We start from the raw sequence: 19,558 nt of genomic DNA, 5'->3' as shown, positions 1-19,558 counted from the left end.
ACAAATCATATGCTGTTCAAAATGTTTAACTGTCCAGATAGCCCATCAGTTATGGTTAAAGAGCCAACTATTTACAGACTGTGTTGTTCCACTCCTTGTCAATAGAGGGTACCGCAGCACCCTTAGCACCCACCCTCCTGTGCCCATGATGTAACCAAGCAGAAGGAGATTGTATTTTTTTAATAACTCACCTGTTTACATTTCATTAAGGCTTAAAGTTAGGCATATTTAAGGGCTTGAGTGACAGGTTGTCTGCTGATTTGTCCTTGGCTTCTCAGTCAGATCCAGCCCCTCGCTCCTCCACAGCCCCACCCTCTCACCCACATATGTTCACTTTAGCAATGCAACGCAACGCAACGAGAGCAATGGCCGAAATACAGATGTTAAGGCTTCAAAATGGCAGTCCAAAAAGCAATGACTGGCATTATGGTAGCTACTTAAATTATTTTATACAGTTTATGGATGTAACATGTAACACTCAAGTCAGGCAGGTTTCTTCACCATAACACGGACACAGTTATGCTCAATGATCAGTATCTCAGTGTATCATTTCCATTTTTAAACTGAGAAGAAACGATATTTTAATGGTCAACAGGCACACAATCAAAGACACAACAGATGGGGACGTTGCTGAAATATTTTTAATGATTAGAAATGCTTTTGGATATGTGGAAGGAATAGACTAAAGAAAGTGGCTTACAAACACAGCATACTGTAATCCTCCACAGTTACAACAAAGTAGTCTTCATTTGTTTTGCAATCATCAGGGGATTCTACCATGCAGTGACATGAGAAAATGATCATTGTTGCATACTATCCACTTAGTGCCAAATAATCCTCCTTTAGAAAGGTTACAAAGTCAGAGAGGTGTGTTAATGAAATTCACGATCATTTTGGAGGCTGCAGTTTGTGCTGCTGTTGAATTGTATTATATCAAGGGGTGTTTGTATTATTTAGCCTCCTCTCATTGATATATAATCAATCAGTCAGTATAATGCAGGACAATTCAATGGCATCACACACACTGCAGTCTCTAAAATGACCATACAGTTGAATTAACATCTCTCCAAAAAAGTTCCAATCAAGAGAGAGGATTTATTGCAGGATTGTTGTATTAGACTGCATTAGTTTTAGCTTGTCATTATTAGCTCGGTGTACCTAATAAATAGGTAACTGAGAGTACATTAACAAAATGGTTTTAGTTGTAACAGCAGTAACACACAACATTCAGAATACATCATCTTAGAATTAACTGTAACTACATTAAAAACATTTTGTAGGCAGTTTCTCAAAAGGAACAAAAATTGATGTGATGATTGATTGATTGCTTGATTGATTGATTACACATTTAAATAGGAGAAGGCTTTTAAGATCAGATTTTTGACATTTCAACTATATCTTTAATTGTGAAACTAGATTTTCGATTTTCTGTAGCCTTCAGCACCTGAGTACAGTTGGAATTTTACTGCAGAAGAATCAACAATTATAAGTTTACAGTATAAACACAGTATTGCTGAGTATATTTTCTTAAAATAGATTTAATTAAGAGAAGATGAAGTTCTACATGTGTTTGTCCCTGTTCTATTCTTTTTTGAGGCTAGCATAGCAACCCCTCACTCCTTCCTGCACTCCACAGCTTTGCCCTCTTTCACAGGGCTTGTCCTTGCAGTGCACCACCCCTCCATGACACACACAGTGCTGCTGGCAGTCCGAGTCAGCGTAGAACTCCTCACCAGACATGAAGTACTGACCTTTGTACTGGCATCCACACTGAGCCAGTGGCACACAGCGATCCTAGAAGATCAAAGTTCAGTCAGGACAATGCCATACTGTTGCAGTGGCTGCAGTTACTAGATGGAATATTTGTGATTGACTATACACACTAAAGCATTTACATGTGCACTGAATAAAACCCTACTTCCTTTTTCCATCTGAGAAAATCAGAGACCATGGTGTATGAACTTTCCATATCAGGACCTCCATTTTACACTTTAGTGTAACACATAGTGTTCAACACAGTTGACAACTGTAACATTGTACTAAAGGAAACAGTTTTGACAGAATTTACTACTGTTGAAGATATTGAAGAAAAGGTGACCCCTCTGTTCAATTCCCCTAGCTCCCATTAAGAAGAAAGGTGACATACATATACATACATATTTTTTTTTGTTTGGTTTGGATTTTTTTCTAGGAATTTTGAGGTTTTATCAACTTGTAATTTGTATGGAACATTCTATAGTTGAGCTGGGGAAATGTGGACTTATTACCTCAGTATTATTAAAACACTAGCTACACCCCCAGTTCCCCCAGTGCTGCACCTCCACAGAAAAATGGTACTGACTACTTGCTAAGTACTAATACATGACACTTTTACATCAAATCCATTATACAGTTTGCGCTCTCTGGACTTTCTATCTGCCTCTGTCCCCAGAACTCGTACTGAGTTTGGGAAGAGGGCATTCATGTCCTCAAAAATCACTAAAATTGCAGGAACTTTTCACCATTCATGATTTTAAAACTCAGCTTACAGGCTTTATAATGGCAAATTTTGGAGTGTGTAAATGTTTTACTGCGTAGTATTTTATCATCATCACATAAATGTTCTTTTAGTGTGTATTGTGGTGCACTGTTTTTGTTTAACATGAACTTTTCCTCCTCAGGATCCCCTGTTACCACCTTCTCTGCCCCCATCCAGCCCTCTCCTCCTCCTCCCCCTTACCCCACCGGACTATATTTGTAGGGCATAACCCTTCCATAGGACTCTGGGCCTTTCTCTCTTTTTCTCATGTCTGTGCTTTCTTCTTTATGTGTGTCTTATTATGTTTTGTTCTTTAATCCTGCCATTTTGGCCAGGCCTTGCTCGTAAAAGAGATCATCTGATCTCAAGCAAATTTGCCTGGTAAAATAAAGGTTAAATAAATAAATAAATAAAGGATATTTCAAGGTGTTCTCATCCCAACTTGTCAAACACTGACGATTTGTCAGTGGACCTAAACATCAAAAGACAATGCGCTGGGTAGTCTCCTATATCGGCTTTGACCGACCACAGGCAGAGTCTCAACTGACCCTATGCTTGGTCCCACCCCCAGATACAGACAGGCCAATCATAGCGTAGCATCGAGCCAGCTCAGACCAGGGTCCTACAACACGACTGTGCACCATAGACTTGTTCCAGATTTCCTTCATTTTCAGGATGGCTTTGTTAATTTTGAGCTAAACGTTGTGCCTGGAGCATATCATGTATTAATGAAACTCTTTACCTGGAGAGGTTAGAATCAATTTTCAATCAATTTTATTTATAAAGCCCAATATCACAAATCACTATCTGCCTCACAGGGCTTTACAGCATACAACATCCCTCTGTCCTTAGGACCCTCACAGTGAATAAGGAAAAACTCCCCCCAAAAAAACCCTTTAACGGGGAAAAAAAATGGTAGAAACCTCAGGAAGAGCAACTGAGGAGGGATCCCTCTTCCAGGACGGACAGACGTGCAATAGATGTTGTACAGAACAGATCAGCATAATAAATTAACAGTAATCCATATGACACAATAAGACAGAAAGAGAGACAGAGACAGAGACAGAGACAGAGATAGAGAGAGATGCAGGACAGACTAATGCTAGCTTACAACAACATTAATGAAAGTAATAATATTATAATTATAATTCTGGCTATTGTGGTACAATATGTTGAAAGTATATATTAATATCTGATAGTTTACATATGTGACAATAATCATAAGTGTATAATAATAGTAGAAGTATGACTAATGATAACAGCAGCAGCAGGAGGCATCTGGCAGGACCACGGCAGCAGCACAACCACACACCTCACACTATCCATGCACCGCTGCGTTATGAGTTAACCTGCAAGATACATGTTTCTTCCCCAGTCCAAGGAGATACATGTTTCTTCCCCAGTCCAAAACCAAATCCAAACCCTGGAAAGTGTAGTATTAGCTAGCAAGCAACTGAAGGTATGCCCTACTGAATGTACCGTCAAACTTAAATTAAAAGCCTAGTCCTAATTAAACACCCAGTCCCTTTTACTAGCCTGATGTGGCTACACATTTTAACAAATAAAGGCCTGTCTCAATTAGATGTCTGGTCTGGTTGCCAAGCAGTTAATCTTAATAGAAGTTCTTTGGATGTATAAAACCAGTATCTTGGCTACCCACCTGAGCTAACGTTAGTTTCCTGCTTCAATTGCACATACAAATATAACCATGAACACCAAAGAAGACCACAATTGATTCAGATTTACCTGCATGGTAAACAAGAGAGACCAAATAAAAAAAACATTCATCTTCAGACATGCCACACAGCTGGCTGAACTTTGGCAAAGTTTCCCTTTATAGTCATTGTCTTCTGTCTCGATCGCCAGTGATGTAGTGGTTCACTTTTACACTGTGATCTGAATGTTAGATTTTAGCCTGTGACTATCTACATCTTTTTAACCTGTTTTTGCTGCTCAGCAAGTTTGACATCCTGCATCTATCACATCAAACAGCTAACTCCCACGTGAAAGTTCAGTTTGTTTGACCCATCCACTTCCCATTCTATACAGACTTTCACACTCTTTATCATATGATCTTTGCCAGCGGCATCAGAAATAGCCGCTACAAAGAGTGTCTCGGTGCATAGGTGTCTGATGCTGACATCCACTGAGATAGCGGTGATATTTGACCAGTTTGGTTGTGGCTGGCAGCATCAGAAATAGCTGCCGCCCGGTGTGTGTAAGGTGCCTCTGAAGGGTGGGGTGGTGGAGCAGTAAAAGATAAAAGCAGGGATGTCCCACTCAGGTCTTTTTGGCCCAGATTCAATGACAAAAGAGAGAGGAAGCACGAACAAAGTCACATGGCAGCTGAGGGGCAGAAGAATGATGTGTAGGATTACCTGACTCAGCAGGTAACCAGGGTTGCACACACAGCCTTCACTGGGCGGGGCTTTACACTCAACAGGTGCAGATGGAGTGGTGCAGGTGATGGGGCAGCCAGAAGCTGTGACTGTGTACATACTGTTGACTGGACACTGCATCCCTGACAAACACAAACACACACACAAATACAACTTGACAGTGCCAGTACTAATGCAAACATACTTCTTTCTGTGTACAGATTTTCTGTGTATATACATTAGGGAGTGTAACAACACACATATTTGTATTGAACCATTCGGTACAAGGCTTTTGGTTCGATGACAAACTGAATGATACTTTTAGCTATCCTATTCCACTTGGAAAATAAAATATACAGCATAAACTGTGTGAAACATTGTGTTCTCAGCTGTGCTCAACAAGGTAGCCCACAGGACAGAACAGACAGTATAGCGTCCCAGTCAAAATAAAAGTCTGGACTACTGGTCTAAGACAGATTTTTCCATTCTCAATTAACTCCATCGACAAACGCAAGAGCTGAGCAGAAAATTAAGAAAAACAGAAGACAAAACAATGCATTGAACTTAGCTTAGCTTAGTTGGCAATTATACAAAAAACTACAAATTATTGGAAAATTAGACACAATCCGTGTTTATCTCGGTCCTAATAGCGTCTGCAACCTCTGTGTCTACAGTCTCTCAAAAATAAAAGCACTTCTTGCTTTACTGGAAGTATCAAAATAAAGGCAACTAACACATCGACTACTGAACATTGGGGTCATTTACAGATAGCCCACCTCCAAACCAGAACATTCTACTTACTAGGATGCAGCTACGCTAAAATTACAAGGTGGTTAGTAACAGAATTACCAGTCCAGAAATACAGGATCCTCTGATAACCTACAGGTCTGGTGTTTGGAGCCACTTTGGTTTCTCTGTGAATTATGAGAACGATGACGAGAGAGTGGTGAATTAAAACACAACGGTATGTCACATCTGCTACACGACGGCAGGTTAGATCAATGGGATACTTCGAACATGTCAACTCATTTACACCGAAAATTACCTCAGTGTGTCAATTGGTGGAACTTGACAAAAACAAAAAGCAACACACACTAGAAGGTAATGTTATCCCTGCAGCATTTAGACAGCCATTTCTAACTGATTCAAACAGACAAAAAACCTTCTAGTCCACGGGATTATTGTTCACATTGGAATTAATGATTCGTCCCTTCGACACTCTGAGGTGACCAAATCACAGTTCAGACAACTTCTACAGTTCCTAACCAGCACCGGCAAATCCATCTTCATCAGTGGACCGCTCTCTCCTCACGGCTGTGGGATAGAAAAGTTCAGCAGAGTCCTCCACCTCCACACCGGGCTCCAGTCTGTCTGCAGGGCACTCAGTGTAGGCTTCATAGATAATTTCAACTTGTTCGCCAATCCTTGTTAAAACCCAACGGTATCCATCCAAACAGACTCGGCAGCTACATGTTAAAAGCCAACCTGCAGCACGCTGTCCAATCATACCCACGTGACTGACTGTTTACTCACGTCACCCACTCACACACACAGGTCCCTCCCTCTTCTTCTACTGTGCCTTCTCCGTCTACCCCCCCTACAGGCCCCTGCTGTCACTACACCCCTCTGCTGCTGCTTTCCCCATTGCGACCATTGTAACTGTCAGACCCTTCCGCCCTCAGTCCACTTTCAGAGCTGTAAATAAAAATAACCTCTCCTACATAAAACTGAATTCCCCTGCCTCCTCATCTCACAAGGATGATAACACCAATGCCAATTTCGGACTGTTAAACATCCGCTCGCTCACGAGCAAGGGTCAGCTCATACAGGATCTTATCATGGACCATAAGCTTGATTTTCTCTGTTTAACAGAAACATGGCAACTGCCTAATGATTTTACTCCACTTAATGAATCCACTCCCCCCGGATTTATTTATAGCTGTCCACCGCGTGACTCTGGCAGGGGAGGAGGTCTCGCGATGCTCTACCGTGAGAAGTGGAAAGTCCTGCTGGTGTTTACCCATGCCTACCACACATTTGATTCCATCACCTCACAGTTATCTGGCCCCATCCCCACCATCGTTGCAACCGTGTACCGTCCCCCTAAACCAAATAAGGAGTTTTTAAATGACTTTGCTCAATTCCTGACACATCTTTCCACACTCTCTCCAAAAATATTACTCCTGGGTGACTTCAATATCCACATGGACAATATCAGCAATGCTCTCACCAGAAATTTTACATCTTGCATTGACAGTTTTGGACTCCAGCAACTCATCAATTTCCCAACACATTCAAAAGGACATACTCTCGACTTAATGTGCTGTTCTGGTCTCTCTCCTGTCAACTGTAAGGCAATTCCCCTCCCCTTTTCTGATCACATGTTAGTTCCCTTCAATGCCAACCTTGCACTTTCCAAAATCAATCTCCCACGCACTATTTCTTTCCGTAATATTAAGGACATTAATTTGGACATTCCTCTAGCATTAACTCCCTCCCCAACGCAGACAGCTTTTCCAACCCTGATGAACTGGTACTCCATTACAACAACAGTCTTCATAATCTCCTGGACTATCTTGCCCCACTCAAAACCAGATCTGTCACTTTCACCCGCTCTTCACCATGGTTCACTCCCGTTCTCAGACAACTTAAATCCAAAGGACGCCAACTGGAACGCCTCTACAATAAGACTGGTCTCACTGTGCACAAGGAAATATATCACAACCACATTCTCCACTACAAGGACTGCATCTCACAGGCTAAATCCTCCTATTACTCTGGTTTAATCAACTCAAACGACAGTAACTCAAGGGCCCTGTTTTCACTCCTCAGCAACATTACTCAACCTCTGGACTCACTTCCTCCACAGATGTACTCTACTGCCTTTTGTAATACCCTTCTATCCTTTTTTAGTGCTAAAATTCATAACATCCATCAGCAACTTGCTCCCAGCTCCTCTCACAATTCATCTTCCTTATTTCCCTCTGTGTCCCCTTCCCAGTCACTCTCAGCACCTACCTTCCGTTTTCGAAACCAACGGTCTGATCAAAAATCCAAATCGTCAACCTGCCAGTTAGATCCCCTTCCAACTGCTCTTGTTAAAACCACCGTTCCCTCTCTGGCCCCTCTCATCACGCACATAATCCATTCTTCCCTCACCACTGGAATTGTTTCCTCACCCCTCAAAATAGCTGCTGTCACCCCAATACTCAAGAAACCTGGCGCAGATCCCAGTGACCACAATAACCTCCGTCCCATTTCCAATCTTCCATTTCTCTCAAAGATACTTGAAAAAACTGTTGCCTCTCAGCTCCATTCCCACCTTCCCTGCAATAATCTTTTTGAACAATTCCAGTCTGGTTTCCGCCCTCTCTACAGTACTGAAACGGCACTTCTCAAAATCACCAATGATCTCCTCCTGGCAGCCGATTCCAGTCTCCTGTCCATCCTCATCCTGCTTGACCTGAGTGCGGCCTTCGACACCATCTCACACACCACCCTCCTGGACAGACTCCTCTCTATTGGCATCACAAACACCCCCCTCAACTAGTTCAAATCCTTCCTCTCCGGCCGCTCTCAGTTCATCCAACTCATATCATTCACATCACAATCACTCCCAGTCACCACAGGTGTGCCCCAGGGCTCTGTCCTGGGGCCCCTGCTATTCATCATTTACTTACTCCCCCTTGGCTACATCTTCCAGAAACATCATATCCACTTCCACTGCTACGCGGAGGACACCCAGCTCCATATTTCCATCAAAGCCGACTCCACCCTCCCACCTTCCTCCCTCACAGACTGCCTCCTTGAAATAAAATCCTGGTTTTCATCCAACTTCCTCAAATTAAACTGTGACAAAACAGAAATTCTACTCATTGGCACTAAAACCACCCTATCCAAATCCCCCAGTTTCACATTATCTATTGACAACTCTTGCATTTCTCCTTCCCCACAGGTCAGGAGTCTGGGTGTCATCCTCGACAGCACACTTTCTTACACTTCTCATATCAACCACATAACCCGGTCAGCGTACTTCCATCTCCGCAACATCAACTACCTCCAGCCCTCTCTCACACCTCACACAGCTGCCATTCTGGTCCACAGTCTCATCACCTCCCGGCTTGACTACTGCAAGTCCCTCCTGTTCGGTTTTCCACAAAAAACTCTCCATAAACTACAACTGGTGCAGAATTCAGCAGCTCGTATCATCACAAGGACCCCATCCACTCACCACATCACACCCGTCCTGCAGCAGCTGTTCAAATCCAAACTCAAAACACATCTGTTTAGACTTGCCCATTCCACCTGATCAAATGCACTATGTTCTTACATTGTCTTACTGTCTTCCACTCTATTTTAATGTATTTGTGTGATGTTTTGTAGGGCTGGGGGGGGGGGGGGGGGGGGTAGTGGTGGAGGACTCTCTCAGACCTAATTGTATTGCAGAGTTTTGCACAGCAGCAACCGGATCTTTGCTCTCAAACCACAAAAAACATGTGATGGTCAGTCTCCTTCAGTACATTATTCTATGCTTTCTTTTGATTTTCACATTGGCTAGTCATCCTGTTTAATTTGTCTTCTGATTAAATCGGAACCGTTGAAACTAGTTGTAGGAAGCCTCTGCAAGTAATTGGTTGCTGGCAGACACTCTGTGCTGCAATAAAATGGTTAGTCAGCAGTGCTGTGCACTGTAGAGCCAATGCACTGCTGGTTCTGCCGGCCTGAATAGAATATAATGTCTATAGCCTTACCGTTGTGTGTACAGCCTTTATAGACTGAGCTGAGTAGTGATGCGTGGGTCAACCCGTAACCCGCAGGACCCGCAAATGGACCTGCGGGTCGGGCAGCAGTGATCGTCTGTTAAATCGGTCTGTAAATATTTTGACATTATTGGCTATTACTGTCATGGCATCCGAAGGTACTGATGCGTTGAGCAGGTGACAGTCCGCGGTCGTTTTCAAAACACACTTGTGTCACGCACTCCAAAAGAAACTTGTTGAAACTTTAAACAATAATTTATTGTACAAAATGGGGGAAACAAACGTTGACAAAAACGGTTCCATAATTCATATTAAATTCAAAAGATAACGAAAAAACAGCTACAAGTTAGAGGGAATAGTGATAAAGTGGTAAAACTTGGCATTGATCCACAGCCTCAGACGGATGCGCTCAAGCGTGCCGTGCGCACAAGCTCAGTTGGTATACTATATTTTCACATTTTTAACAATGCAATTTAAAAGTTTTGATTTTTATTGATAACCTACATTTACCAACAACAAAAAGACTACATTTAGCACCAAAAGAATATGTTTAAAAAAAAAAAAGTAAATAAATAAACAAATATCGAATACCAAATTTTCCATAAAAACGAATATTCTAATATCCGAATATTTGGGTACAGCCCTAATGTTTTGTATGCTGTGTTTCTTGTCTGACGTATGCTTTTTTTAATCTTTGCTGTAAGGCGACCTTGAGTGGCTTGAAAGGCGCCCTAACAAATAAAATGTATTATCATTATTATTATTATTATTATTATTATTATTAGTATTATTATTATTCTTTTCTCTTGAGAGCAAAACACAGGTTTTACAAACAGGCTTAATGTATTCGAGCTCTATTATAATATTCCTTCACAAGCCCATTTCAGCCAAAGTGCAGTTCCTGCTCTGTACAAAATAAAGCAAATTATGATGTTAGCTTCAAAACATTCAAAATTAAAAGAAAAAAGTTAACTTCTCTGGTATTTCAGAAGCAGAATTGCTTCTTTTGTTTGTATGTACAACTACAATAGCCAAATACACTTTATACAGAGGAGGCCCATGAGATTTTGAAAACCTAAGAAACAACAATTAAGTTGAACCTTGGCAGTGTTTTTGTTAAAGGCGCTGTATGTAAGAATGTGGCCAAAATGGTTACTGCACTCAAATTCAAGGACGCAGCGACGCGTCCTTGATCTTTGGTTTTCCAGTGGGCCATTCGAGCAAGTCCGGCTTCTCTGCTGCTAACGCTGCTGCCGGGATACAGCTGAGGAGGAGCCAGCTGCTAATGCTATGTACTGGGACACTGCTAATGCTGCTTGCCATGCTGCTAATGTTTGTTTCTCAAAAAAATCAGTCGGGTCGATGACCTGCCTGCACATGGACACAATGTATGATCAAAAATGAATAACAGTTTAAAGTATTCGAAATGTCCATCCCTGTCTAGCTATGATGCTAGTTAGCCAACTTTGGCTAAAGCTTACCTGTCAAGGAGAAGAGTAGCCACTTTGATATCCGATTTCAAATTCTTCTCCGCTTTCAACCGTCTCCACCGTTCAAAAGCATCTCCTATATAGACCCTCGCTTTGCCTCGAGTTTTGTCTTGGCGTTTTTGGGAATCATAATGAGGTCATTTGTCCCATTTTGGGTCAAATTTGAAAATCCCAACTTTCAGCATGAAAATCCATTATTTGACCCTGTAATGCATTTTTATCCCATCCATGACCCTTCAAGTGGACAAAAATGTCCACCTGTCATTTAGCCATTTTTTATTGTTGCTATTTGTACTTAATATTCTCAAAATCTTTGAGGTGACCCATATGGAGTTACACTAAATCACTTCTGACATGGATTTTAACATTTTAACCCCTTCCAGGCCATTTTGAACACATCTGGATGCTGTTTCTATAGAGGGCAAAACCACTAAAGGGGGTGGTAGAGGACACAGAAATGTTTTTGCAATAGATGTCTTGGGTGGTAATCACAGGGTTGACTGTGTCAATGATCCCCAATAAATGTGGTTTGGATGCCATGATCTTTTGTTACTGCAAAAACTCATGATTTCTCTATTGTCAGTGGTGTCTTTAGTGTGAAAGAGATGTACCTTAGAAATAAAGTGTCCTCCTTCTCCATAATAAGATAGGAAAGTAACAACTTTCAGCACTTCAAAGGTTGCCCCCTGGCGACGGTGCCCAGCAACAGAGGGCTTATCAAAAACTTTGACAGACAAGACAGTCCAATCAGATCAAGGCTGTCTGCCATTTGCTAATCATCATACACACGTGCAGGACATCAAACGTTTTCCCCCGGCAACTGTGTGGTGTTTTCAAACAAATCTATATATTGCTTACAAAAAGTGGGTGCAGGTCTCATGTTTCACAAGCCACACAGAGGAGCAGACAGAGAGAAATGGCAGCGAGAAAAAGCAGAGAAAGCAGATTTCGGAGGAATATTGGCACTCCTGAGGCCAGAGAAAGCATTTTGGTGTTCCTGGAGTCAGTAAAAGAAGAAACAGAAAGTGCCTCAGAGGGGGAGAAAGAAGATGAAGAGGTAGGAGATGAGGAGGAAGATGAAAGGCTGAAAGAAGAGGAGGACTACAGCTATGAAGGCATGGAGGAGATGCAGCAAGATGAGGAGGATGAAGAAAATGGGCTTGTCACGGACCAAGACTCCTCAGATTTGGATGATGTGCTGGATCAGGAGTGGGTCCCAGGCCAAGGAGGTGAGGAAGAGGATGAGGACGAAGAAGGAGAGGAGGAAGATGAGAGCCAAGGGGAGGAAGAGGAGGACGAGGGGCAAGATGAAGATTTTGAAGTGAGGGAAATGGAGCAGGATGTCTGGTGGTCAAAGGGCACCAGGAAAAATCATTTCAACGACAGAATCCGCTGGCTTCCAGTCAATTCAGAGACATTTATTTATGAGCCACCCAAACGTGGTCCAGTTGAGGGCGTGACCAACTACGCAATACACCGCACAACTGACATCCTCAGCATGTTTCACCTTTATGTCACAGACGAAATTTATGACATTGTGGTGAACATGACAAATCTGCAGGTAAGTTAAAACACTTCTTAGATAACATTTTCAGTAAAATTTAACAATACCGTGATAATACTGATGACTGTAATATGTTGTTTGAAGTTTTCATACTGTTTCATCTCTATATGCAGGGCCAAAGGGTCATGCCAACATGGGTACCAGTCGACAAAGTGGAGATGCAGGCCTATTTCGGTCTTCTCCTGTTGGCTGGTGTTTTCAAATCCCGTGGAGAAAACACCCTGAGCCTCTGGGGATTAGATGGCAGAGACCTCTTCCCGGCAGTAATGTCGAGGAAGAGGTTCATCCTTATATCCAGGATGCTCAGATGTGATTTTTTTATACATTATTTTGAGTCATACATGATGATGATGATTTTGTTTGATTTATTTTATAGATGTAAAATATATGTACATGCATTCATTCATTCATTTCATCTGGATGGATAAAGGGATGTGTTGTGACATTGTTTTTCTCATTTCTTTTGATCAAACAGGTTTGATGACCGTGAAACACGGGAGGCACGGTTTCAGCAGGACCATGATAAGTTGGGACCAATCAGGGAGGTGTGGGACATCTGGGTCTCTGCCTTGCAGAGGATGTGGGCACCTCGCTCAGAGGTCTGCGTGGACAAGATGCTGATTGGTTAGTATTATATTGTATTGCATTACTTTATTTGTCAGTGACAATAGACTGTTACCAACTGTCACAGAAATCTAGAATGCTAAAATTCATCTGCATCCTCTGTGTCCACAGGATTTCGTGGGAGATGTCCCTTCATGCAATACATGCCTTCGAAGCCAGACAGGTAACATTTATTTTTATCATATTATCATCATTACCCTATTGGCTTTATTATATTTAGCCTCTATTTGGTAGGCCTTATCATATTTTGAAATTAAGATTGTCATTCATTCATGGATTCATTCTCTCACACGCTCATTTAGATATGGATTGAAGGTGTGGGTCCTCTGTGAGTGTGAGACATCATACTGTTGGAACTTGCAGTTTTATCTGGGGAAACCTTCCCCAACAGCAAAACGTGAGGTAAACATATAGATCAAAATACTTGGGTAGAAATGTAGAAATTGGTCTACACAGATAAAATGCAGAGCTCATTCCTATAATCATTCTTTCTTCTTATTCATTCAGGAGGGCCTGGGGAAGCGTGTGGTGATGGAGTTGACGGCGGGCCTCACAGGAACTGTGACCACCGACAATTTTTTTACCTCACACGAGCTGGGCCAGCAGCTGCTGAGGAGGGGGATGGCTCTTGTCGGCACTCTCAAAAAGAGAAGGCAGGAGCTCCCAGCACAACTCATGGAGATGAGGGCAAGGCAGGTGCTGTCTACCACCTTTGCTTTCACGAAAGACACAATGATCTGCTCCTACGTTCCAAAGGAGCGAAAGATGGTGGTGCTCCTCAGCACCAAGCACCGGCAGCCAGTGGTGAGCGAGGCAGCACACCAAAAGCCACAGGTAATCCTGGACTATAACCGTTGCAAGGGAGTGGTGGATAACTTGGACAAGGTATGCCTTACTCATTTTATGTGAATGATATATGTGTATATATTATATGTATTTGTGTGTGTGTGTGTGTGAAAAGTAATTTTATTATTTTAATTTTATTTTATTATCTTGCAGGTTATCGGCACCTATACATGCCGAAGACAGACGAGGAGGTGGCCTGTGACAGTGTTTTCCAGGATCCTGGACATCTCCACCTGGAACGGCTTCCTTGTGTGGACGGCCCTGAACCCAGGCTGGGGAAAAAAAAAAAAAAATCGCAGGCGCCTCTTCATTGTCACACTGGGAAAAGAGCTCATCTATCCTCATATGGCAAGGAGAACCCGGTTACCCCAGGCTGACATGGCACGCAAGCGGGTGATGGAGGCAAAGGCCTGGGCCGAGCAGCAACCACCAGCTCCACAACCAACTCCAGCTCCACAACCAACACCAGCTCCACAACCACCAGCTGTTGGCCTACAGCCACCCATCCGGCAGACACGAGCTGCCGCCAAACGGGCACACGCCGCTGCCACTGCTGCTCCTGCTGCTGCTCCTGCGGTACAGACCAGGGGCCTCTGCAGGACCTGCCCCACAGCAAAGAGGGCAAAACCAGGGACCTCTTGCACTAGATGCAAGAGGTTTGTATGTAAGAGATGCATTCAGGCAATATACTGTTCAGAATGCACCATTTGACCCTCTCCTGTCCTTCTCTCCTCCCCACTTTCATTCCTCCCTATCCCTCACACAATAGTTATGTCACACTGTTTTTTGTTGTTATTGTTCTATTGTTATTGTTATATCTACTGTACTGTTATTGTTCAGAATTTATTGTGTTTATTGTTGTAATTCAAATATAATATTTTTCTTATGTTGAACTCTCATTTTGCCTTCATTTCTAAGGTACATCTCTTTCACACTAAAGACACCACTGACAATAGAGAAATCATGAGTTTTTGCAGTAACAAAAGATCATGGCATCCAAACCACATTTATTGGGGATCATTGACACAGTCAACCCTGTGATTACCACCCAAGACATCTATTGCAAAAACATTTCTGTGTCCTCTACCACCCCCTTTAGTGGTTTTGCCCTCTATAGAAACAGCATCCAGATGTGTTCAAAATGGCCTGGAAGGGGTTAAAATGTTAAAATCCATGTCAAAAGTGATTTAGTGTAACTCCATATGGGTCACCTCAAAGATTTTGAGAATATTAAGTACAAATAGCAACAATAAAAAATGGCTAAATGACAAGTGAACATTTTTGTCCACTTGAAGGGTCATGGATGGGATAAAAATGCATTACAGGGTCAAATAATGGATTTTCATGCTGAAAGTTGGGATTTTCAAATTTGACCCAAAATTACCCCCCCTTGCCAGAAATCACACCCCTGTGACCTTTTGTTGGACACTTCCTAGAAAACAGACATTTTTGTCCACTTGAAGGGTCATGGATGGGATAAAAATGCATTACAGGTTCAAATAATGGATTTTCGTGCTGAAAGTTGGGATTTTCAAATTTAACCCAAAATTACCCCCCCTTGCCAAAAATCAAGCCCCTGTGACCTTTTGTTGGACACTTCCTAGAAAGTGGACATTTTTGTCCACAAAGGGTCATGGATAGAATAAAAATGTATTACAGGGTCAAATAATGGATTTTCATGCTGAAAGTTGAGATTTTGAAATTTCACCCAGAATGACACCCCCATGCAAAATATCACCCCCCTGTGACCTTTCATTTGTCTGTGAGGGAGTTTTGAGTTTTGGAAATGGACAAAAATGTCCAGGGGTCACACAATGCGAATGTTCTGGCTACACTATTGTTGTCCATGAGGTAAGTATGTGATATTTACATTACTCCTTAGTCTCTGGGACATATTAGGCGGATTTTACGACTATTTGCTTTAGATTTCTTACATATACCTCCTTTACGCTGCTGTTCCCAAGGTCAAGAATTAATTTTCAAGACTAACTAACTAACTAACTAACTAACTAACTCTGTCATTAATATTGATCAGCAGGAGTTAGTACAGTCCAAGAACATCATCTGTGACAGAGTGTGGAATAACCTGCTCAACACACATTACAGAATACTCACAGCAGAAGCGCCTCGTCCTCCATGACCTCACACAGCCTCCTTTCCTCTGACACTCTTCCACATAAACACTGATGATGTTACAGGCTAATTCCTGTTTGCCGTTATTATGTATCATGTCATAGACACAGTCATCGTGGTACTGCTTGGAATCTACACGGCCTACACAGTCAGCCAGGGGTCCATCCTTTGCTGTTATGATATCACAGACTGATGTGTAGCTGGGTGGCTCGAAGCCAGGGGGGAACGGCGGAGGACAGTCTTTACCTGGCAACACAAAAGCATCATATATTACAGACATATTGTTTACATAGAACTAAAACAGATGATATAATTTGCCACTGGTTATTGGAATGTTCCTCACATTGCTCTTTGCTAATAATAATAATAATAACAATAATAATAATATTAATGATAATAATAATAATAATAATGATAAACTAGAATTTCCTCATTGTTTTATGCGTCTGTACACCAGTCAAGTTTCTTTTATAGTTAACATCTATGTCTGTGAAAACATGGATTCTTCACACACATCCTCCCCCAGCAGCACAGAAGATCTATATAATCAGCACAGTTTCAAGTTAGGCACCCAAGGTTAGTATCACCAATTCAGTATCTGACCAAATGTCTCCCCACCTGTTCCTGAGATATGACATTGAGTAATGGCCAGAAAAGCGTTTTATGCAGAATATTATGAAGTTGACCTTTGACCTTTTGGATACAAAATGTATTCACTTCATCATTACATCCTATTAAACATTTATGTGAAGTTTTGTCATAATTAGCATATGAACTCCTAAGTTATGGCCAAAAACGTGTTTTGTGAAGTCAAAGTGACCTTGACCTTCCAACCATTATATTCTTATAGTTTATTCTTTCATCCAAGTGGACGTTTTTGTCAAATTTGAAGAAATTCCCTCAAGGGGTTCTAGAGATATAGCGTTCACAAGAATGAGACGGATGAAAGGTCACAGTAACCTTGACCTTTGACCACCAAAATCTAATCAGTTTATCTTTAAGTCCGCATTTGTGTCAAATTTTTAAGAAATTCTATTAAGGCGTTCTTGATATTGCATTCACGACAATGGCACAAATGGACAGATGGGCGGATGGACAAACATACGTACAGACAGACAACCTGAAAAAATTTGGCTACAGCTATCGCCCGGAGGCATTTAGGGATGAAAAAGGGGGGTGTTTATTTGAAGAAGGCTCTTTCTAAATCCAGATATTGTCTAAATATCAGTGAAGATCATTGTTGCACCCTTAGTGACACCCTGTCTGTTAAGCATTTACCCACAATGGGCGTCATTCACTAATATGTGCGTGGAAATGTTCTTACTTTGCGCACAAAATAAGTGCGTACGCAAAATCACTGTGGGATTCATGACACCTGTGCACCGGCCAATTTTGTTCTCACCACCTTGCATATGTGTGTGAATCAGAATCATTCTAAATTAACAGGCGCGTGCTCGCAATTTGTAATTAGCATACTACCACAACCCATTTCTCCATATAAGGAAACTGCTTGCCTAGAGTTGATTCATGAATGAAGGAAGTGGTTACACGAGGAGAGAAGAAGTAAATTTCACAGTTTGTTAGAAGCGATGGCGCCGGGTCTTATAGGAATGCCATGCCTTTGCAAGATTGTGGAGGACACAGCATGCCAGGATGATCTTGCACACCTTCTCATGCGTATAGCTAAAGTAGTTTGCCACCGGCTGTATCCAAACACATCCAACGGCCCTTAAGCACGCCAAAAGTGCGCTCTATTACGGCGCGTGTGTGGGCATGTATGTTATTATAGCGCACCTCTTGAGGGGTTTCAGGGTTTGCGTACGGTGTCATCAGCCATGTTTTAAGGCCATATCCCCGGTCACCTAAACAATATAACATTTTAGCATTAACAGAATAGAGACTTACTAAAAATACTAACTAAAAACAATTGAAATAAAAGACCAGAACAAAAAATGCTCATCAACAAGCCATCCACTTCTCACAGCCCCTGCCTCCAAACGCATTCCCACTGTACTGTTTTGCAAAATAAATGAGTCGTGGGTGCCTCCTGGCCAGCAGGCTACAGCGTTAAGGATATGGCAGTTGGCATTACAGATCATCTGCACGTTGATGGAGTGATAGTTTTTTCTGTTCATGTATTGCATTGAGTCAATCGATGGAGCTTTGATGCGCACGTGGGTACTGTCTATTGCGCCAATTGTATTTGGTATTCCAGCTATGCCATGGAACCCTCTCTTCACATTGGTCTGATTATGTTCATCATATGGGAATTTGATATATTCAGGCAATAGCCTTAGGATGCCATTTAATACCTGTGGGATGACACGGCTCAGGGAGGGTTGTGAAATCCCAGCCCGGTCTGCTATTGTGGCACGGGCTGCAATATCCTCTAGCAAGGCTAGATATGCCATCTTAACACTTGCACAGGTGAATCAGAATCGTTTATATACCCTGCATGCCCTTTAACATGCTAACCAATTGCCTTTGGCCACAGATGCATAATTTCATGGCACAAGAAATTGTTGGGAGTGGGTGATCATTATAGGCCGAAACAATTAAATGAAAGCCAAAACTGTTAGGCCTACATTTCGAAATGTACATTCTCATATATTCCTTTGTAAACTAGGACTGTTGTTATCGTTGAATATTTTAATTGTCACAATGATGAGGGTGAAAGTGTATCAATTTCATGGTTATTTATTACATTTGGCCAATATATTAGTAAATTAATGATTTTAAAAAATGTTAATTAAATCTCTTTTTAATGAATGTGGTTTTATAGGCTCTGCATGTACTTAAAAGGTATGTGTTTGCATTTTCTAAGTCAGTTCAGCCTTCCTCATTTGTGCATACGCATGGTCTGAGGCAGTTCTAAATTTGTTCGCAGAGTAAGAACAAATTCGGGTAAGAAAATATTGATGAATCCCGGATTTGTGCGTCAAACGATCGTACGCACAGTTTAAGCACAGATTTGTGCGTACGCACTGTTTGTGAATGAGGCCCAATGTCATTAGGACAGCCAGGAGCGCATATGAACACTGAAACAGGTTTTGCTTGCTGTAGTCATTCAACCTGCTCATACTTGCCATGAAGAAATCCTATCTTACTGCAATTTTGATGGGGGACAAACTCTTCATTTGGTGTACTAACGTTTATTTAAAGTAAATATGAGCCTTAAGTGTTTTGAGGTAGACAAATCAAGTAGATATCTTCTAAAGTTAGTGTTTTTAGTGCAAAATTCTCTC

General features: G+C 41.8%; 1 protein-coding gene across 1 annotated transcript in view; it reads right to left on the bottom strand.

Annotated features, from left to right (window-relative positions):
- Positions 1–623: 623 nt before the first annotated feature.
- The window catches only part of LOC117265029 (IgGFc-binding protein-like), a 187,510-nt gene continuing 168,575 nt past the window's right edge, over positions 624–19,558 (bottom strand). Inside the window, exons 34-36 of the mRNA XM_033639411.2 lie at positions 16,296–16,559; positions 4,897–5,039; positions 624–1,794 (exon numbers count right to left, since the gene is read on the bottom strand). Of these exons, the coding sequence (XP_033495302.2) occupies positions 1,582–1,794; positions 4,897–5,039; positions 16,296–16,559 (620 nt within the window). The 3' untranslated portion in view covers positions 624–1,581. The remainder of the gene's footprint in view (positions 1,795–4,896; positions 5,040–16,295; positions 16,560–19,558) is intronic.

The sequence above is a fragment of the Epinephelus lanceolatus genome, chromosome 10 (genome assembly GCF_041903045.1).
Source record: "Epinephelus lanceolatus isolate andai-2023 chromosome 10, ASM4190304v1, whole genome shotgun sequence".
NCBI classification, from domain to species: domain Eukaryota; kingdom Metazoa; phylum Chordata; class Actinopteri; order Perciformes; family Serranidae; genus Epinephelus; species Epinephelus lanceolatus.
The sequence above is the reverse complement of the archived record's forward strand: the minus strand, read 5'-3'. Positions and strand labels throughout refer to the sequence as shown.